This window comes from Pteropus medius, unplaced genomic scaffold, assembly GCF_902729225.1.
Source record: "Pteropus medius unplaced genomic scaffold, Ma_sr-lr_union100, whole genome shotgun sequence".
NCBI lineage: Eukaryota > Metazoa > Chordata > Mammalia > Chiroptera > Pteropodidae > Pteropus > Pteropus medius.
The window spans coordinates 598,550-621,659 of NW_024349569.1; the positions used below are offsets into that span (position 1 = coordinate 598,550).

Genomic DNA, 23,110 nt, shown 5'->3' on the forward strand with positions numbered 1-23,110 from the left:
CAATCTTGAGAAAGAAGGACAAAGTTGGAGGTATCACACTACCTGATATCAAACTATACTACAAATCTACAGTAATCAAAACAGCATAGTACTGTTATAAAAACATATATTGATCAATGGAACAGAATAGAGAGCCCTGAAATAAATCCACGCCTTTACGCTCACTTAATATATGACAAAGGAGGTAAGAAGATACAATGGGGTAAAGACAGTCTCTTCAATAAATGGGAAAATTGGACAAATACATGCAAAAAAAAAAAAAACTGGACCATCTTCTTACACCGTATACAAGAATAGACTCAAAATGGATTAAAGACTTAAATGTAAGACTCGAAACCATAAAAATTCTACAAGAAAACATAGGCAGTAAACTCTCTGATATTACTAACAGGAACTTCTTTTTAGATATATCTCCCTGCATAAGGGAAACAAAAGAAAAACAAATATGACTACATCAATCTTAAAAGTTTTTGTACAGCAAAGGAAACCATCAACAAAAAGACACTCGACTGGGAGAAGATATTTGCTAAAAATACATCTGATAAGGGGTTAATATCCAAAATATATAAAGAACTTCTACAACTCAACAACAAAAAGACAAACTAGTTAAAAATGGGCAGAAGACCTGAACAGATATTTCTCAAAAGAGGAAATACAGATGGCTAATAGACATATGAAGAGATGCTCAAGGTTGCTAAACAACAGAGATATACAAATTAAAACCACAATGAGATACCACCTCACACCTGTCAGAATGGCTATCATCAGTAAATCAAAAAATAACAAGTGTTGGCGAGAAAAGGGAACCCTCATACATTGTTTGTGGGATTGCAGATTGGTACAGCCACTGTGGAAAAGTCTGAAGGTTTCTCAAAAAATTAAAAATGGATATGCCTTTGACCTAGCAATTGCACTTCTGGGTATTGATCCAAAGAAAACCAAAACAATAATTCATAAAGATCTATGCACTGCAATATTCATGGCAGCACAATTTACAATAGCCAAGATATAGCAGCAACCTAAATGCCTATCAACAGACGACTGGATAAAGAAATTATGGGTCATATATACAATGGAATATTACTCAGCCATTAAAAAAATGAAATCCTACCATTTGCAATGACATGGATGGACCTAGAGGTTATTATGCTTAGTGAAATAAATCAGAGAAAGATAAATAGCATATAATTTCACTTGTATGCAGAATCTAAGGAACAAAAAGAACAAACTTATCAAAAACATTCACAAATATAGTGGACAACTTGGTGATGGACAGAGGGGAAGGGGTTTGTGGGGCTGGGAGAATGGAGCGAAGGGTTAAAGAAGGACAAATTGTAGTTGATAGTTGGTCACGGGGATGGAGAACACCGCAGAGGGAGGGCCAGGGGAGGGAGGAAGCAATTGGGAGGATTGTTTTATGAACTATATAGATGTCTAACCAATGTACCGTATACTTGAAACTAATTTAAATAAATATTTTAAAAAATGGAAAGCCCTTTCACTTCTCCATGAGTGTTAGGATGTCTTCCATGTAATCTGTCTCTCTTCTTGCTGTGTCTCTTCAAATATTTAAAGCTGCTGCAATACTTGGTTACATGCATATACTTATTAGAATCTTTCCTCCCATACTTTAATAATGATGCTCCTTTTTCTATCCAGAATTAGTCTTCACATTTAAATTCTTATTAGTTTAAAATAAGAATAAGATTTATCCTTGTGTCCCCTTAAGCAAGCAAAAATATTGTCATGTTCTTTAGTCACATTTAATAGTTATATGGCAGGAGTACATTATTCATGTACTATGCCAACTATTGTGTAATTACCTTAAGATGTGCACCCTGGCCCTGCAGGTGAATGTGGTCTAATTACCAGTGCCAGTAATCTGCATATGCATCTGGGAGCTCTGTTAGCCATTGCTATGCTCAGACCCTGAGCAACATTGTGTCCTGAGCCCTTGGGTCTTCCTTTCTAAATCAGGGCCTGAACCCACAGATCAGCCACAGGTTGGGGATCTGTGTCATATGCTAAATTGTGCGTTACTTTCAGTGCTGTTCCTCAATTTGCAGTTGTCACTAAAACCTCTTTATTTTAAATGCAGAAGGCATAAATATTCCAGCAGACCAGCCAATTACTAAACTTAAGAATTTAGAAGATGTTGTTGTTCCTACTATGGAAATTAAGGTAATTTACCATTAACTGTTTCGATTTTTTTTTTTTTTTATTAAACTAAATTCCTCTTTACTAAATTAAATCATTTGAAATAGCCTTTTTTGGCCAGTCATAATTGGTTAAATATTGGCAGTTTCATTTGTTTCAACGTATAGTTTTTTTTTCTTTATTAGATTCCCTTTGCCCAAGTCTTAGAATACTTAAAAGCCTCTCCTGCTTTCTTTTCTTTTGCCTTCACTATTATACCTCCCATCTTACTTATATAGAAAGTTCGTTAGACTGTTATCTTCATTGGCAGAAGAAGGAAAGATTCCATGTGTTTATGCCAAGATTAATTTTCAGCTTGGCAAGAAGCATCCTAATTGTTTTATATTGGTTTTAAAAATTCTGTATGCATTAGAATATTTTAACTATGATGTATTATAGTATTAAGTAATGTAGTATGTATTACAATTAGTCAATATTAAATTGACTAATATGCCTGATACTTTTAGCTATTTAACAATGATCTGTTATTGATAGAAGTACCATGTAGACAGGGATAAATGTAATAATAAAGTTATAGTTTAAAAATGATCATTTTAACTGTATTGTAAATCTCTTGAGTTTGCAGTTTAGTGCTTAGTATCTGTAGTTATTTGATTTGAAATATAGCTGTATTATGTGGATTAACTGATAACTTTCCAGCTATACTGGCAATGTTATTCAGCTGAATACTTTCTGAAAATGCCATATTTAGCAGTTATAACCTAGAAAACTTCTCTCCACACATTTATAAAATTTATTCTGTTTTTGTGAGGAGTTCACTATTTCTCAGATGATTTAACACAAACAAGTCAGTGTTAAGACCTGAACCCTGGTTTTCCAATAGTTTTCAGTGATACTATTCTAACTTTGTATACCCTCCTTTTATTAAGAGATATTTAGGGAGGTAAATTGTGTTATCTATGTCACTTTCTTAAACTTTTCCAATGTCAAATATTCTCTTTCATTTAAACAAAATTAAAATTATAGCTCTAATTTTTAACCAACAGCACATTGGCATTCATTCCTCTGTTTAATATTAAAATTGTTGATGATAATCCATTTTTCTTTAAATGCAAGTAGTGTATCTTATCTGTTACCATATTCTTTTTATTAGGTTGACCCCACAGGAGAATATGGAAATCTGGTGACTATACAGTCATTTAAAGCAGAATTTCGTTTAGCAGGAGGCATAAATTTACCAAAAATAATAGATTGTTTGGGCTCCGATGGCAAGGAAAGGAGACAGCTTGTCAAGGTGAGACTTCCCTTCTATGGTGTTGTTTTTAGAGGGTTAATGAAAAAAAGTCAAAGAAAAACTATAGTTGGTATTTTCTTCCTTCATTTGAGTCTTTATTTTTATTCTGAATACTTACAAGTAAGAAAAACTTATAGAATTGAAATACATTATTTTCTAGAAGGAGAGTGCTTGTCTCTATTTTTTTGTGTCTCTGAAAGACCCTCATTATAACCATTGATTGAAGTAAAAGAATACTTTTAATATGTACAGACATGGTGAGATTAACAATCAATCAGATGGCTTGTTATAGAAAGGGTATTTTGGTGGTGGTTGCTTATTGTCTTCAGTAGTCAAGTTGAAGGCCTTTGCTTCAATATCCTGAATCTAGCACAATGCTAAGTGCTATTAAATGTACCAGAAAGGAACAACATTCTTACCTTACTGTGCTCAAAAGCTCTTTGGACCTTGCTGGAGGGTAGTGGGGAGACAACAGTGCTGCCCCACCCAGATATTTTGCCATGTGTCCTCAGAGGAGTTCCAGTTAGTCTAATTATAAAAGCAGCTAGGGGAAACTTCTTTTCTAAATTGCTCTGTGTTACTACCCAGTGTTATAGCTTATTCTAAATTAAAGAATAGTCTAGGTCTTAATTATTTAGGAAACTTAAGAGGAGCACAGATGTGCAGATTGATTTCTGAATGCCCTTTCTCAGTCCTCAGATGGCTGTGTGTGATTTTATAATAGAGTGACCTGAGCTTAATTTTCCTGTTTTGATTATTCTGAAGGGCCGTGATGACCTGAGGCAAGATGCTGTCATGCAGCAGGTTTTCCAGATGTGTAATACATTACTGCAGAGAAACACTGAGACCAGGAAGAGGAAATTGACTATCTCCACATATAAGGTAACTAGTTTATACTTCTACTGCTTCACCAAGAACATGTAAAAGATGCCATTAGTCAGACCAGGGGTCAGCGAATGTTTTCTGTGAAGGACCAGATAGGAATCATTTGAGACTTTGTGGGCCACATAAGGTCTCTGTCACATAGTCTTTATTTTTACTTTATAACCATTTTATCCCCAAAAAACACTCTTAGCTCTCAAGCTGTACAAAAAACAGTCTAGGGCTGGATTTGGTCCAAAGGCCATAGATTGCCAACCTCTGATTTAGCCATATTGTTTTTATTTTCGTTTTTAAAAGTACTCATTAATGTTGATTGTAATTAGATGTTTCTTGTAATCAACTAAGATATTTTTTCCTTATCTTTGTCCATTTCGGTTACTCTCATATAAAAGTACCCTTAAGAATAAAAGTGGTGTTACGAAGAAAATATTCAGTACAGATATAGCACATAAAATAGGCTTTAAAAAATTTTAATTTGTTATATATTGACTAGGTAATAAGTTTGGATGGTTGAAAAATCTAACAATAGTAAAAGATATAAAAAGAGAAAGCTTCTGTCACCCTTATCCCTGTCAACCTCATCTCCCACCCTTTATCCGTATAAGTACCATTTGCATTTGTTTCCAGTATTATGCAAATGAATATATGAATATATTTCCCTATTTCCCCCTTTCTTAGAGAAAAGACAATATGCAAATCTTTTTTAACTCAACAATATAGAGATCTTATTTAAGAGCTGCATTTTGTGGATGTATGTGGTTATCACAAAAGTTCTTATAGTATAATTTGGGCATTTAGGTCATTAGTAGTCTTTTGCTATTGCATACAGTACTATGCTACAATGAATAACCTTGAACATATAATATTTCACATGTGCAGCAGATCAATTTGTGGGATAGATTTCCAAAAGTTGCATTGATGCGTCAGAGGATAAGGGCACCTATAATGAATTTGGTAGTAATGGCGGAATATACCGATTTACATTTCCTCCAGCTGTTTTCTGAGAACACAGTTCTTAAGTCACATTATTCTATTTGTTAGTCATCTTTGGGCCTTATGTTGAAAGGTCATTTAGCATGTTTACATTTTAAAAAATAACAGTAAACCCTCATTTTGAAGGGTCTGTTTTTCATAGGTACCATCCTTTTTGGTTTCTCATGCCTGAATCTCATGTTTGCCCTTTATTCTTCTATCACTGCTGTAAGGCTTATTTGTTTTTCATTGTTCATGTTTCTGTGATGGTATAAACAAATTAAGAAAGTATATGAATAATTCACTGTGTAAGAGAGAAGTAGTCTTTAAAAGACTCTTAGGATAGTGTCCCATATCTGTTTCTTAAACCTACAAAACGGTACATACCAACAAGTATTTATTTTCTCTAGCAATTAACTCCACTTGACCTAGAGTTATTTTAACCATCAACTAAGACTAGTTTAAAAATATAATTGAAAAAAGTCCCTTTCACAGTAATAAAAAGTATAGACTACATGAAAAAATATTTTAAAAATATACAAGAAAGAGTAAAGGAAAACTAAAGTAAGAGAAAGGTACCATATCTTAAATGGGAAGACATTGAAAAATGTCAGCTCATTTCAAATTAATGCATAGACAATGAAATTCCAATCAAAATTTTTATAACTTGGAAAAATGATTTAAAAGTTTATCTTGAAAAATATATTGATGAGGAAGACTAAAATGTCTTTGATCAAAGTAGTAGGTGAGAATAGGCTTTATCCAGTCATACTTAATCAAATGGCAAAGTTTTAGTGATGAAAATGGCATGATTTGTGGCTTAAGAATAGATAAGACAGAATAAGTACCCTTAAAACAGATGTTTATGTAAACATTTATAAGAAATCAGTATATAACTATGACTTTTAAAAAGTTCTTGAATAAGCCTAAAAATGCTGTCTTCTCTGAGTATGATGGGATTATGCATAATACCTACTTTTTTATATATTTTAAGTTCTTCACAATGCACATAAAAGTTATTATTAAACTAAAAATCCCAAATAAGGGAGCAGGGCCGGGGATTAGATCTTCCCTGCAAAATTCTGATTGAGTTAGGCTATCGTAATTGAAAAGAACTTAATTTTGATAGAAATATAAAAATCATTTGTTAGTAATTTTGAAACAAATATAAAAATCATTTAGGGTAGGGGTGGGAAAGTGTATTATTAAGAAAAGCACACTTTTCTTTTAGCCTTCAAGTTTTGAGAAATTTGTTACATGAACTTTTATAGGATATTAGCTAATATAATTGATCCTTCCCATTAGCAGTTAAAAAAAAAACTAGTTAGTCCTCAATGAATGCTAAACGGAAGTTAAACTTAGATCAGTGTTACTCAAACTTGGCAGGCATCATAATCATTTGGAGGATTTATTAAAACACAAATTGCTGAGCCCCATTTTCAGAATTTCTAATTCTAGGATGGGGCTTGAGAACATGCATTTCTAACAAGGTACCAAGTGATGCTGATGCAGCTGTGCACACTTTGAGACCTGCCAGTGTAGTTACTTTGCTGTCTATTGATCTAGTTTCCTTGTTGTACAGAGTTGATGAGCTAATAGCTGTCTCCTATCTTGCAGATACTTTAATGATTACTAAAGGAAGATATTCTATAATATGAAATGAAAGGAAATTTTTATACTCTAAATACTAGGCTTTTAGATACAAAGACAATGACTGAAGAATTGAGTTCCAACAGGTCACAAAAAATGTGGGCTGTTAGGAGTACCTCCTGATTCTCTCAGAAGGCAGCTAAGGTTTCCACGCAGATACACAGTTGAGCCTCTAGAGTTCATTGCTCTAAAGCATGAAAGAGAGAAGTCCTTGACCTAGAATAGTTAGAAGGCAGAAATTACTAAACTTCTACATCTACCTTATGACTTTTTTAATATCTAAGTTTTGCACAGAACTATTTTACCAATTAAATAATTGCATTATTTAATGTTATACAGCTATCTGAATATTAAAGTATAACCTCTTAGCATGAGAGTTTAGGTTTGACTTTATTGCTTAGGATTTCAGGACTAGGCCAGTAGATCTGTTATTTTGAGGTTGTTCCAAGAATGTAAAAATATGTCATCAATATATTGAGCTAGTTCTTGGGTTTTTTAGTTAAGGTTTCTGGAGGTACTGTACTATATGTAGGAAGCAGTCTACCTAATTCAGACCTTCTGTGGAGTCGTTCCCAATTCTGGCATTCAGGCCTTCTGTGATCATTGTGTCAACAAGAGGGTTCACTGACTATCTGGATCTAGCTCTTGGTACCCAGATCTCAGGTGTCAAAAGGAGAGACTTGTGTATTGAAGTGCACCAGGTATCTCTTGTCAGAATCAGATGAAGATGAAGGAAGACCAAGTTCTTACTGTATGTGCAGATAATCATAGCACTAACAACCAGAATCAGTGTGCCTTGCCTAGTTTTTCTCTACCAAAACTCCATTCTTACTAAGTAAACTGAACAGCAAGTGTTGTGTTGGGTAATATACTAGATAATGGGGTTATGAAAGTACTAAAACATAGCCTTAGTCTTTAGGAGCTCACAATCTAAAAGGGGAAGTAGACTCACAAACACAATTATAATGAAAAGTGTTAAGTGCATTGTTAGAGACAGTGCCCTTAGGGTATGTAGTATCACAGGAACAGGCCTAGCCTGAAGAGGTCCTGCAAATCATTAGAAAAATTTACATTGTAGATTGTGGGTCAGTAGTCCTGGTCCTTTTGTTCCTTGGACATCTCTGCTTATAATAAAACTCATTTTTCCTTTAGTTAGTCTGTAAAAGATAACTTGTAGCTTAGATACAACCTTTTGGAAGTGCTAGTTCCTGATAAAGTTAGTCAGTTATGTAGAGCTCTAAGAGATATCTCAAGCTCAACAGGTTTAAAGTAAAGCTTTTGATTTATCACCTTTACCTCCAAAAACCCCTACACCAAAAATAATCTGCTCTTCCCCATCTCAGCAAATGGCACCACCTTCGTCTAGCTGCTCAGACCAAAACCTGGAGGACTTATTTTCTTTTTACATTTATTACTATGGAAAATTTCAGACATAATACAAAAGTAGATTGAATTAAATAATAGACCCCCTTGTACCCATCACTCAGCTTCAACAATTATCAACTCAAGGACAAGTTTGTTTCATTTCTATTCCCACCCATTTCCTTCCCTCCAATATTACTTTGAAGCAAGATGTCATATTATTTCACCTGCAAACATTTCAATGTGTAGTTCTATAAATAACATCTCTTAAAAAAATAACCATAATACTGTTGTCACTCCTAAAACAATTAACAGTAATTCCTAAATATTACCAAATATTGAGTTTCATTTTAAACTTCTCTCTCAATTCTCACATCGATTCCATCAGCAAGTCCTTATTGGTCTGCTTTTAGTCAAGTCTCTTTTTACCACCTCTGCCATTATCACTCTACTCCAAATGACAATCATTTCTCTTTTAGGGTATCCAATGAACCCTTACTCCTGCTCTTGGCTCCCCAAAGCTAGTTCTACTCAACAGTTAAAACGGTTCTTTTAAAAATGTCTAAGAGAGTGTCACTTTTCTGTTCAAAACCCCAGATGACTTCATATTATCCCTTAATGAAAGTGATTTGCCCTTTGCTGTTTTCTCTCCAACCTGACCTACCACTCTTCCTTTATCTCTCACTTTCTCCTTGTAATGGATGAGTCACCTTTACTTGACTCAGTGGGTCTTCTTGTTATAGCTCAGATACATCAATTTTGTTTCACCTCAGGGCTTTTTTACTTTCCATTTCTTAGAATGCCCTTCCCTCAAATCTTTGCATGAATTACTCCCTTCGTTCAGATTTGTGCTCCATTGTCACCCCCTTAGAGAGGCCTTCTCTTACCTCCATCACTTTCTCTTTTTTTTAAAACACATTTTTCATTCTATTATACTTATTATCTGGCATCATTAAGTGTTATTAGTGTTTACATTACCTCACTAGAATGAAGCTTTATGAGGATATGGTCTTCATCTTGTTTGCCTCTCTCTTCTCAGTGCCTTGGCATCATGTGTGACACAGAATAGACTCGCAACAAATATAGTTAAAAATTAATGAAAAGCCTCCTAAGACACAAAACATAAAACAGTTCAACATTGGAGTACATTAAAACAAAGAATTTATAGAATTAAAGATACAATAAAGATAAGTGGCCAACAGAGAAAACAAATTTAATAATGTTAATAACAATAACAAAGGATTGTAATATTTATAAGATGAATTTATATACAGAATATACAAAGAACTCTTACAAACTAGTAATAAAAGGAAAACGCAGTAGGAAAAAAGGTAAAAAATACAAACAGGAAATTCATAAGAAGAAAACATTCAAATAACTAATAAGCCTATCAACCTTTCTGGAAATCTGGAAAATACAAATGAAAACATTCAAATAACTAATAAGCCTATCAACCTTTCTGGAAATCTGGAAAATACAAATGAAAACCACAGTGAGTTACCATTACACACTTCTTAGATTGGGAAAATCTAAAAGACATACTATGTATTGGGAATACATAGTATGGAATAAACTCTGCTGGTGGGTATATAAATTGGTACAACCACTTTGGATAGTGATTTGGCAATCTAGTTAAGTTGACAGTGCACGTCCCCTATAATGCAGCTATTCAGTTCCTATATATTTACTGTAGAGAAACTAAACTATATTCACTGGTAGACTAGTTCATTACAGTAGTGTTCGAGACAGATCCGGAAACAGTGTAAATATTAATACGTGGATTAGGTAAATTAGATAATTGTGGTATATTTATACAGTTGTTAAAATAAATAATTTAAATGTGCTAACACAGCTAAAAGTAAAATAGTGTTGGGTGAGGAAAAAAATCAAATTGTGGACACATACATATAGTATAATGCTCTTTATTTAAAACCTACAAAAATTTATGGTTATATAGCTTTGAAATAAAAATATACCAAAAGTACGTGAACGTGATAAACAGGTTAGCAGTCATCTTGATGAAGCATCTGGCATGCCATCTTGGAGAGGGGCATGAGGGTTACAAAGGGTGTGTCCTCTCATTCCCAGCAAATATGAGAAAATCTCAGATTCAATAAAGCTGTTTAGTGGGTAAAAGGATGTTTGTTTATATCGTTTTCTACACTTTATAGTATGTCATAATTTTTAATCTTCCCAGTAAAGATTTTATGTTTAGGAATACATTTCTTCTTGATGAAGCTAATAAGACTATCAAGTAAAAGTACATATACTTGCAATTATTAAGGTATATTGAAATTGAGATTACATTCAATATTTTCCAAAGTAAAATTCTTCAGATTTCTTTGATATTAAAAATATAAGAAAGCATGGTTAATTCCTCTTCCAAATGGAACAAGCTAAGTACAGTTCTATCACGGATGATGAAGCGTATCGACAGGATTGACCTCTCAGGGAATCATAGAGACCGAGAGATAGATGAGCAGGTTCTCAGAAATCTAAGCAGCAGCCTAGAAAGTCTTACTCTGAGCTTAACTGTATTTTTGGTTGCTTGCTTCCAATGAGTTCTGTCTCCTATGCACAACTTGGAAAAATGCTTCAGTCTGACTCTGATAGTTGAATGATTGTCACATGCTCTTTAATGCCCTTCCATAATCAAAAGGTACTTAATCTGTAATTTCAGGTGGTTCCCCTTTCTCAGCGAAGTGGTGTTCTTGAATGGTGTACCGGAACTGTCCCTATTGGTGAATTTCTTGTTAACAATGAGAATGGTGCCCATAAAAGATACAGGCCAAAGGATTTCAGTGCCTATCAATGTCAAAAGAAAATGATGGTAAGTGACACTCAAAAGTATAAGTTATTGCAAGATATTTAATAGCTTTAAAGCTGACAGTTATCAAAGATGGAATATAAAAAGTTTTAATTTCATCAGGTAATTAACAGTAATAAGTAAAAGAAAGTGAGCTCACCAGAATGAAAGTGTATGAGTGAAAGAAGGTTTTTAAACTATGTAGTGTCAACCCTTATTCAATGAGAAATTTAACAGTTTTCAATGTATGGTAATTTGCTTCCAGTTTGGGGTAAGCTAATTCTTAACAAAACAAACAAAATACTAACAAAAAAACAGATTATGAAATAATTTTTCTATGAAACTAATATAGAGACCTTTTGAGACACTTGCCAATTGGTGTGACATTCACCCAATCAATATTTATTGAATGCTTGCTCTCTACTAAGTACTATACTGAGACTTCAGAAATGTTACTGCTAATCATCTTCATACTTAACCCATTGTAAGATGAGAAGAAATTTAGAGAATTTCACTTGCCCAGGGTCAATGAACTAATAAATGGTGGAGCAAGGATTTGAACCTTGTCTGTCGAACTCTAAAATCCATTTACTTGTGCTTTTATTGTGCTTTCTATTATATGTTTTAAAAATGTGTGGTAAAGTACTATAGGCATTGTGATGAAAGGCTGAGCAGGGTACAGTGTAGGCACAGAGGAGGAAATGGTTGGTTTTACCTAGGAGAGAGGTGAGTGGAGAGAATCAAATTCAAGGGAGGCTTCACAGAGGAAATGGTGTTGGATCCGAGTTTTGTAAATGAATTTGTTTGCCTAGCAGAAGGAGGTGAAGAGGCATGAACAGGCAGTTAAAGATAGCATAGGCTTGATCTTTGAGTAGGAGTAGATAGGTTTGGAACAGTAGTCAGTCAAAAAAATGGAGGATTGTTTTATGAAATGTTAAGAAGTTTGTACTTTTATAGGCAATGGGGAACCCTTGAGAAGAATATTAATATTAGAATTGCAGTTTAGAAAAATAACTGATAGCACTGTGGGTTATATTTTTGAGAAAGCCAACTAGAGGTGTAAGATGGATCTGAACTAATTTTAATTAATTTTCATTAATTTCTAATAGGAATGGAGAATAGGGAGTACATTTGAGAAATATTAAAGAAGCAGAACTGATAGGATTTGGTTGCTGATTAGAAGTGAGGTTGGTGAAAGTGTTATCAGTGGCACCCAGTTTTCTGGATGGGGTGATGGGGTAGATGAAGAGGCTATTTACAGTGTCAAAAAATAGAGGAAGTGGTTGAGGTTTGCCAAAGATGAGAAGGTAGATTAGTTTGAATTTGGAGGAGATCCAAGTGAAGATGTTGAGGGGGCAGTTGGAGAAGCACATCACAATGGAACTTAATAAAGATATCTGGGCCAAAGATACAGATTTGGAAGTCATCAGCACATTGATAGATGAGAGTTGAGCCCACTGAAGTAGACAAGCTTTGCTTCCAGGAGGTGTTATTATTCTGTATAGTGAGAAGATGTTAGAGGACAGATCTGAGACATGTCAGCTACTTTGCCATCTGTCAGTGATTCTTCCATTCTTCCTTCTTTTCTCTGTTTCCTATCACACCCCTATTGCTGTGATACCACCTAAAACTATCTGGAGCTGCCTTTGGCATTTTCATGTTTATTTCCACATAGATTACAGGATCATTCAAATTAGAATTTACTTAAAAAAAAAAATAACAGTCATTGTTGGTGTACCTCTTTCCACTAATATTAACATGAAAACTCTAAAAGAGATTATAACTTGTTATTAATTGCTTCCCTGACCAGACTGTTAACTTTTTATGGGTAAAGATAAAATCGTGTTTATCTTTTTATTTCTTCTATATGTATCATACTATTTTCCATATAGAAACTCTTAATAAACTTAATTAGTTCAACACAATATTGAGAAAATAATTTTATATTTGATTTATTTAAAGGATGTGCAAAAGAAGTCTTATGAAGAGAAATATAAAACCTTCATGGATATTTGCCAGAATTTTCAACCAGTTTTCCGTTACTTCTGCATGGAAAAATTCTTGGATCCAGCTGTTTGGTTTGAGAAACGATTGGCCTATACTCGCAGTGTGGCTACTTCTTCTATTGGTAACCTTCTTACACATCTTAGTAGATTCAGCACTTCCTACATTTTCAGTTGAAAGGGAAAAATGGTGTTGATGGTGGTCTTCTGCCAAACCATGTTATCATTAGATCATTGAATTTCTTGTTCATCGTGATTCTGAGCTTCTAATTGTAGCTCTTCTTAGCTTTTGCAGGAGAGAATTCTCCTACCCCAAGGTAGGGCAATAAGACTGGTTATTATTCTTTTTTGTTTAATAGTGAATGTAGCTTATTTTTCTTTTTCTGAATTCACTATATTATTTTCTGAGATTTTCCTTGGAAAATAATAAAACCATGATGACCCCATTTAAGTTATTTCCTTTAATTATTGTTGTTCTTCTGCACAGAACCTTTATAATACCATGATATTGTCACCCAGTGATTGATTCTGTTTAATAGAATTTTTGGGCAGAATAGAAATAATGATATGTTTAAATATTCAGTGTACAACATATATTTTGACTTTTTTTTTAATTTCTAAGAGTTTAGACTAGATAGGTCAATTAACAAAATCTTAGAGTATGAGAAATAACAAGAACATCAAAGCTCTTTTAATGTATTGATTTTTAACTAAAGACCACTTCCTCAATCACTTACATACCATATCCCCAGGAAGGCAAGGGCATGTATATTTTGGGAAAGTTTTAGGTAATTATGAAATGCTTTCTTTTTTTCTATATTGGGAATCAGTAATCCGATTCAGCTGATTTAGTTTATAAACAAGAAAGTAAGCCCACTTAATGACAGAGCTCACCAGGCACTCAAGCATTCAGTGTCTTTTCTATAACACCACGTGTAGTGTCTTTCATTAGGTTAAAAGCATTTTAAGCCTTGTTATCCTCTGTCTTAAAAATAGAAATGCAGTTTTTTCTGGATATATACCTGATGAAATGAATTAATGATTAATTTGTGTTAAATATAATTCATCAAGCAGAAAAAGTTTCTCTGAAAAATGAAGAATCTACTCCTCGGCTTCTCAGTTTAAAAGTATACTCAATATATATTTGACTGTATATAATGCTCTGCTTTGGCCCTGGTAAATAATCTCAACTTTAACCACACCAATTTTTGAATCACTAATAATTTTTAACGTGTTTTTATTAGCAAAGGGAAAACTTTTTAACAAATCATCTAGCATTTGTAAAATTCAATATAAATGAAAATAGCTAGCATGATTTGACTTAAACTCAAAATGGCCAGTGATGTACATGATTTCCTTTAAGTTGGCTAAAAAGCCTTAGCTACTTAAAAATTATACAGAGTCAGTGATATTAGTTGAAATTATGGCTAAATTTGTTACAGAAATAAACGATATCAGTGATTTCAGGTTGTTTTTTTTCCAGTTGGTTACATACTTGGACTTGGTGATAGACATGTACAGAATATTTTGATAAATGAACAGTCAGCAGAACTTGTACATATAGATTTAGGTAAGTAATCAAACATATATTTTTATTCTATTTAATAAATACTTAGTCATCTAGAAATGTTGTTTGCCTACCAGGATAATCAGGTATTAGGGAGATAGATAATCAAAGCAGTAAATATTTTAAAAAGTAAAAAGCATAAATAGTGCTGGTGGAGTGAGTAGCTAACTCTGCCTGGGATAATGAGTGAAATTTACTAGAAGTGACATTTAAGCCAGGTCTTAAAGAAAGAAAGGCTGTATAATCCAGACAGAAGATAAAGCAGATGTGAAAGGAGGGCTAATGAAGCACGTTGTAGGAATGGGGAGACATTCAGTGTGGCTAGAGTAAAGTTTGCACGTAGATGAGTAGCTTGACGGATAGATTGTCATTAGACTGTAAAAAGCCAGGCTAAGGAGTTTCAACTTTAAACTGCTAAACGATGGAAAATAAATGAAGATGTATTTAAGTAGGACTTAAATAAGCAGGATTAGATTTGATTATTGGAAATTAATTTGGGAGCAGTAGTGGCAGCAGGAAAACAGGTTAATGGATATTAAAATAGTTTAGACAAGAGAAGTTGAAGATTTAGACTATGGTTGTAAAGACCAGGCATTGGATTTGGGGGACATTTTTGTAGTAACCTGTATCAGTGATAGTAGATGTGGAATCAGTAAGAGAGGGAACTCCAGGATAACTGAAGTTTCTTACTAAGAAACACCGGTTTTGTAAAGAATAAAAAAGCTGTTTAGTTTTGCACATTGTTTTGAGGTATTAATGGGATTTCCAAGTGGAGTAGGCAATTTAACACATAAGAGAGCAAAATGACGAGATGTAGAATTTTCAGCAAATAGATTTCAGTTGAAGTCGTTGGACTAGAAGAGTTTCTGATGTTATACATCAGCCTGGATAAAGAGGACTAAGGATAGAATCATAAGGAATGCCAGCATTGAAAAGGCTGAGTCAGAATGAGAATAAACAAGAAGTCATGGAAACTAAAAGGTGGAGATACCTTGGAAACCAAGGGAGGAAAAATTTTCATAAAGAAGTGCTTAGTATCTGATACAGAAAGGTCAAATAAGATGATTGCTGAAAATAGGCCTTTGAATTTAACAATTAATCAATCTTAGAGGTCTAGAAAGTAACCTTTAGATAGAATGGATGAAGTGAGACTGTGAAAAGGCAAGGGCTGAATGGAAATTAAAGATATATAGACTAAGTATGTGGAATTGTTCTTCAAGAAGTGTAAAGATGAAGGGAAGGATAGAGAAATTTGCTACAGAGATGAGAAGATGAGATACATGTTTGCCTTTTTTTGTTTTTTTTTTGTTTTGAATGTTTAATATGAGAGGCATGAACATATTAGATATCGATAAGATACAGGAAAGAGACAAAGGTAATTAAAAATAGCAAGGGAAATTATAAAGTATGTGAAGGGGTAGAGTTGGCTTTACATTGGAGGTATGTCACCTTTTCTGCTCAGAGAAGAAAAAAGGATGAGTGCTAGTAGGAAAATCTAAAGTTGGGAAAGAATTTGAAGGAAATTATAATTGCTGTTCTGTTTTTTCTGAGAAAAAGAAAGCATGTTTATTTGCTAAGAATTGGAGGGATGATAATTGGTCTTAAAAATAGAACAATAAAATTCTAAAACAGATAGCATAGAAATGAGACCAAGAGTCATAGAAAGAGACAAGTAAAAGACATGCTAAGCAGTTTAAGGGTCACTTTCCTAAGTTGATAATCCCAAATTTATAGTAGGGCCAATAGTGTCATCATATGATTTCTTCCAGTAGCCCTCAGCATCCTGGGATTTTAGTTTGAAATGGTAGGTGGAGAGGCAAGGGAGTGATCAGCCTTGCAGTCTATTTTCTGAGCCAAGTAGGGAAGAGAGGCAAATAGACTAGAAATCTCAATGAGTTTGACAACTATTTAATATAATAAGTGTGTAGAAGGAGAAGAGGTTTTTATTAAAAATGTAGAATTTAAGATTTCTAAGAAAGTACAGTTTTAAGAAATTATAAATTCTACAGTATAATCCATATAAATGACTTGAGTAAATTAAGAGTAAATTGAATTTCATTAGACCAAGGAAGATCAAGGATTTTATGTGGTTTTACCCAGAATGAATTCCAGAGTTGGCACAGAATTGAAGTTTGTGAGCTAGGTCCATAGCAGCATTCAGTGAATTGAAGAGAAAGGTTGGGGTATAATAATGAGAATGAATGGGGTCACTAGATCCAGAAAGTAGGAACCTCAGTAGAGGAGTGAGATTTTACATGAGAAGGAAAAGGCAGTGGTCTGGAAACTGCAGAGTAGAGATAGGAGTATGCCACCTTCTGTCCAAGCTATGCTAAAAGCATCTAAAAATGAGAAGGATAATTGGTACAACCACTTTGGAATACTGTTTGGCATTATCTTCTAAAGCTGAGCTTGTGCATGTCTTATGACCTAGCAGTTTCACTGCAATAGAAATGCACACGTGTATAAGAATGTTCATAGCAATGCTATTCATAATAGCTCAAACACCCATCATAAGTAGAATGGATGAATAATTATAGTATTTTCGTAAAATGGAATACTATATAACAATGAGATTGAATGAATTATAACCACACACAACATGGAAGACTCAAATATAATGCTAAGTGAAAAAATCCAGATACAAAGGAGTACATTCTGTATAATTCCATTTCTATAAAATACAGAACCTGGTAAAATTAATCTACGGTGTTAGAAGTCAGGGTAGCGGTGACCTTTTGAAGAGTTGGTTACTGGTTGGTAGAGAGGTAAAGAGGAGCTTCTGGAATGCTGGTTACATGGTTTGTAAAATCTGTTAGCCATACACTTGGATGGCTAGATGATTTGTACACTTCTGTGTGTATCTCTTTGGTTATCTGTTGCTGTATAACAAACCACCCCCAAATTTAGTAGCTTAAAACTACAGTTATTATCTCTCATAGTCAGCTGGGAAATTCTCACTTAGGGTCTTTCGTGCAGTTGCCGTCAGCAGCTGGGGCTGGAGTCATCCGAAGACTGAGCTGTGCCAGAGTCTAAGATGGCTTTTTCACTTACATGTTTGACGCTTCAGTACTCCTCCATGTGGCCTCTCTGTCCAGCAGAGTGACCTGGACTTCTTAGACCCCATCTCAGGGCTCTAAGAAGAAGGAAGTGAAAGCTAAAGGCTTGGCCTACAGCTGGCACAGTGTCACTTCCACTGTGTTCTATTAGTCATAGTATCGTAGGGCCCTCTTTCTGGGACTCTAATAACAATATGTTAGACTGTATCACTGTATCATTTATGCTGTTTACATTCTTGTTTGTATTTCCCAACCTTCCTCCCTCCGCCCCCCTGCTCCAACCCACCCTGTGATGTCTGGAAACCCTATAAGCCCTAAAAGCAAGTTGGCAAGCGTATAATCGTGTTAATTAGAGTCACTGCATGCTAATAATTTAGCCAATAACATGGTATTTTTTTAACAAGGCATTTATTGCACTTATTATTTCTTTTTGCCAGTGCTATAATACAGTGAAATTTATTAATTGATGAAACTTATCTAATACAAATGCATTTGTCATAGTCTTAAATTTTCTTCAAGCCTTCATATTCTTATTCTATTGCTGTCATGTTTTAAACATGTCAAACCATGTGGGGAGCCTGGACTTCCAGCCTCACCACACTGTAGCAAGGAGCCCCTTTCCCCTTTGACGTCTGTGGAAGCCAAGTGGGAAACGTGGTCTTCGGCCACCACTTAGCAGTAACAAGGTAGCAACTCCCAAAGCAGCAGGAATTTAAATAAGATCCAGAGTCTTATAACATAATATTTAAGAGATTCTCTTTAATTGAAAATCATATGTCAATAAAGAAAATTTCACTTTGAATGAAAAACAATTGCTGGGTGTCAACACTGAGCTGATAAAGATGTTAGAATTATCTGACAAAGATTTTGAAGCAACCATCATAAAAATGTTTCAAGGAGCTATTACAAACATGCTTGAAGCAAGTGAAAATATAGTTAAGTCTCAGCACAGAAATAGTCCCAGCATAGAAATAGAAGATATAAAAGAGAACCAGATGAAAATTTTAGAATAGGAAAACACAATAATTAAACTTTAAAAACTCAGTACATAGGCTTAATAACAGAATGAGAGGACAAGAGAAAGAATTAGTGAACATGAAGAACAGTAGAAATTACCACATCTGAACAACAGAGGGGAAAAAAAAACATGAGAAAATCTTCAACTAGGGTTTGACAAAGAGTTCTTAGATTTGACACCAAAAGCACAGTCCATAAGAACTCTCAAAACTCAACAACAACAACAAAAAGGAACAGAAACAATCCAGTTATTAAATGGGCAAAAGGCATAAACAGATATTTCAGCAAATAAGCACACAAAAAGATGTTCACCTGTACCACAAATGTTTATAGTAGCTGTATTCGTAATAGCTCCCAACTGGAAACAGTTCAGATGTCCTTTAAATGGGTAAAAACAAACTGTTACATCCATACCATGGAGTACTACTCAATAATACAAAGGAACGAAGTACTGATATATGCAACAATTTGGACGATTCTCCAGAGAATTATGTTGGGTGAAAAAAGCTAATTCCAAAAGGCTACATACTGTTTGGTTTCATTATATAACATAGGTGAAATGACAAAATTATAAAAATGGAGAACAGATTAGCGATTGCTGGAGAACGGGGGGCAGAGGTAGACCATGGTAGGGGAAGTAGGTGTAGCTAGCTATAAATGGGCAGCATGAGGGATGCTTGTAGTGATGGAGATTTTCTGTGTCTTGACTGTATCAGTGTCAATATCCTGACATTGATATTGTGATGTCGTACTATAGTTTTGCAAGATGTTACTGTTGGGGGAAAATGAATATAAGTTATATGGGAGGATTTTTGTGCTTTATATTTGATTAACTGCATATGAAATCTATAATTACCTAAAAAATTTTTACTTAAAATTTAAATATATATAAAACTATAATATATGTATATTTAAATAAGTTGACACACGTATACATCTGCATTTTAAATTCTACCCATAACTACTTCATTTTTAAAAGTCAACCTTTAATCTAGATTTCTCTATGTCAAGAAGTAGTTATTTTTTTAAATTTGAGGTCGATCTCCTTGACTATGGTGGAGATAAGGAAGGCAGGCAGGGCAGAAATAGAATAAATAGAATAAACTACTGTGTTGTAAACTACTGATAGGATATAGGTGACAGATTATTTGGTACCTCTGTAAAGTTCATGTGCCAGTTGGGAGGTAAGTCAGCTATGGAACCTCCTAACCTTGTGTTTTTTACTTTAGGAGTTGCTTTTGAACAGGGTAAAATCCTTCCTACTCCTGAAACAGTTCCTTTTAGACTCACCAGAGATATTGTGGATGGTATGGGCATTACTGGTGTTGAAGGTGTTTTCAGAAGGTAAGCGATAATAAGGTAAGGTAGAGCAGATGATTTTTGGTGTCAAAATTATTTGGATTATTGATTTCTATAGATTATAGAATTCAATATAATAGTGCTTTGCCAGTAGTAAGGAAAAGACCTTGGGTAAAAATAGTAATAGTTTCCCCTTCTTTCAGATTCCCTGGGACCTCACCCAATATAACATACATACTGTCTGTCCTTCCCAACCTCCTCCAGAAGCAGCCTGCCTTTAACTTTAATGCCTCTGTGCTAGCTAGCTCGTTCAGCTTACTGCTCAGAACTCCTTTGTGCGCTCATTGTTGGGCATGTAAACTGTCCTAAAGGTGCTTATGATCCACTACCAGTGCCTGCTAAAAGGACTCTGCAGTCCCCTGTAGTTTTCCCAACATCGGGAAAACTATGTACTCAGCTTTTAATGGGGCAGGTTCTATTCAAAGTAAACTAAAACTGTAGTAATTAATGATTGAAAGAAATATTTCATAGTATTGTGTTATTTCTTATAAATGCTAAGCTTATATTCACATTTTTTAAAATTAAAGTATCATTGACATACCATGTTATGTTAGTTTTAGGTATACAACATAGGCTTTTGATCTTTATATACCTTACTGTGTGATCTAGTAGCCATAGGTCACCATTCAAAGATTACGATATTATTGACTATGTTCCCTGTGCTGTACATTATATCCCTGTGACTTATTTATGTTATAACCGGAAGCTTGTACCTCTTAATCCCTGTCACCTTTTTCACCCATCCCCCTATTCCTCTCCCTCTGGCAACCATCAATTTGTTCTATGTATCTGTGAGTCTGTTTTGTTTTGTTTTGTTCATATATTTTTTTTTAATTTCGCATGTAAGTGAAATTATACGCTATTTGTCTTTTTCTGTATGACTTATTTCACTAGGATAATACCCTGTAGGTCTGTCTAACAGCCTTTGTTGCTGTTTCCTGAGGAGATACATTAAAAAAAAACTATTGCTAAGACTGATGTCAAAGAGTTAAATGCCTTTGTTTTCTTCTAAGAGTTTTATGGTTTTAGGACTTACATTTAAGTCTTTTAATCCATTTGAGTTTATTTTGGTAAGAACGTTGTCCAATTTTATTTATTTTTTGCATATATCTGTCCAGTTTCCCCAACACCATTTATTGAAGAGGCTGTCATTCCCCATTGTATATTCTTGCTTCCTTGTTGTAAAGTGACCATATAAGGGTTTATTTCTGGTTCTGTGTTCTGTTCATTTACATACATATTTGTATTCATTTCAGAAACATCTACTAAAAGCATACTCTGCCAAATACTGTGCTCTTTGAGATATTAATTTTGGAATTATTAATAAGGACAGTCTCAGCCTACTATACATGAAGATAAATAGATGATAGGTAAATAGAGATATGTTGAAAACGTTAGTGTGTAACAAAATCCCTATTGTGTTTGTAGATGCTGTGAGAAAACCATGGAGGTTATGAGAAACTCTCAGGAAACCCTGTTAACCATTGTAGAGGTAAAGTATATTATAAGGAAATCTTTATTTCTCTATCTTGTTAGAAAGTCACTGATTTGAGGATCAGTGCTTCATTTGGTTAGAATGATGCTAGGCAGCAGGAGGGGAGGTGTTTGCACACATCATTAAACAGTGGTTTTCAAATGCCTCTAGTCCCCTCAATTTTATAATGTTACAGCATAGTAAGTCATCTCTTATACATAAATTAACACTTTTACATCTTAGATATCTTGTTTTAATTGTTTTCAGAATAGATTCCATTGGGGTATTAAGAGAAATCAATAAATTATCTCCTTTTCCCCTGCCCAGGTTCAGAACGATTTAGTCAGACGGATGGAGATCAGAGTCAGCATTGGTAGCGGAGGAACATGGCTGAGGAGCGAGGGCCAGACTGGCCTGCTGTTGGTGCTCCCTCAGTGTCTCTCTGCTGTCTTAACCTTGGGACATCCTACCGAGTCTGAGTTTGGGCCTGTGGAGCATACACACTTCATCAGGCTCACTGCCTCATGTTGAACAGGGCAGAAAGGGAAGGGAGTCGAGCAGATTTCCAGGACTTAGGACCTTAGCTTTACCCAGTGAGAACAGTACCTGAGGCAGCCAGTCACCCCTGCCCCGCCCCCCCCTTCCCCGTACAGGGTCTGTGGGTAAGAGATCGGAAGTGTTTCCTCCACAGGGAAACAAGGTAGGTTAGAGTGTAGGCATGCCTCCCTTACATTCTTCAGCTTTTGTTCCTCTAACCTGGTGGTGCTGGATCCAGCTGCACGTTATTAACACCTGTACTGCTTTCAGAAATATTGATGCTGACCAAATTCTAACCAAATTTGTAGGAATGGGGCAGGAACATTTGTATTTTTTTGAAAGCTCTCCTACTGTGCAGCCAGGGAGGAGAATCGCTGTCATAATTCACTGGAATTAACCATTAAGCCTGTCATCAACAAGGATGGGCCTATCCCAGGGAGGGTGAAATTAAGACTGTTAGAGTGGTCCCTTGTCACTGTTATAAATCAGATGTCTTTCTATAGTTCTTTAGGCTGCTGATGGCAGACTACAGATTTTTGCTACAAAGGGGGTCTTGAAATGGGTCCCAACAGGATGTTGATAAATTTAAATACAAGGCTATGCTGTCCTAAGTCCGAATGAAAATGCATTCCTTTTTCTTTTTCCCCTTTCAAATTATGTTCATATATGTCATTTATTAGTTTGCCATTGGTTCTGCAGTAAGAACCAAGTTTTTGCCCTTTTGCATTTAAGACAAAGAAATTCAAACTTTTCAAATTAATTTAAGATCCAAAGAAGTTTAACATATTCACCAGTATTTTACTCTGCTCAGTATCACTAAGAAAGATTTTTTTTTTTTGCCTGGGTAGATTTGGAGGTTCCTTCAGCAGCTTTATCCTGAGTTAACACTTTCTGGAAGAGCTTGATGAAGTGTGTATGCTCCACAGGCCCAAACCCCGACTCGGTAGGATGTCCCAAGGTTAAGACAGCAGAGA

General features: G+C 34.8%; 1 protein-coding gene across 6 annotated transcripts in view; it reads left to right on the forward strand.

The window, feature by feature from the left end:
* ATM (ATM serine/threonine kinase) overlaps positions 1 to 23,110 on the forward strand; it is a 125,271-nt gene that overhangs the window by 96,161 nt on the left and 6,000 nt on the right. For all 6 annotated transcript variants that reach the window (XM_039883165.1, XM_039883162.1, XM_039883166.1 and 3 more), the window contains 8 exons: positions 2,099 to 2,181; positions 3,311 to 3,451; positions 4,217 to 4,333; positions 10,998 to 11,147; positions 13,086 to 13,251; positions 14,610 to 14,696; positions 19,996 to 20,110; positions 21,554 to 21,617. In XM_039883165.1, the coding sequence (XP_039739099.1) occupies positions 2,099 to 2,181; positions 3,311 to 3,451; positions 4,217 to 4,333; positions 10,998 to 11,147; positions 13,086 to 13,251; positions 14,610 to 14,696; positions 19,996 to 20,110; positions 21,554 to 21,617 (923 nt within the window). The remainder of the gene's footprint in view (positions 1 to 2,098; positions 2,182 to 3,310; positions 3,452 to 4,216; positions 4,334 to 10,997; positions 11,148 to 13,085; positions 13,252 to 14,609; positions 14,697 to 19,995; positions 20,111 to 21,553; positions 21,618 to 23,110) is intronic.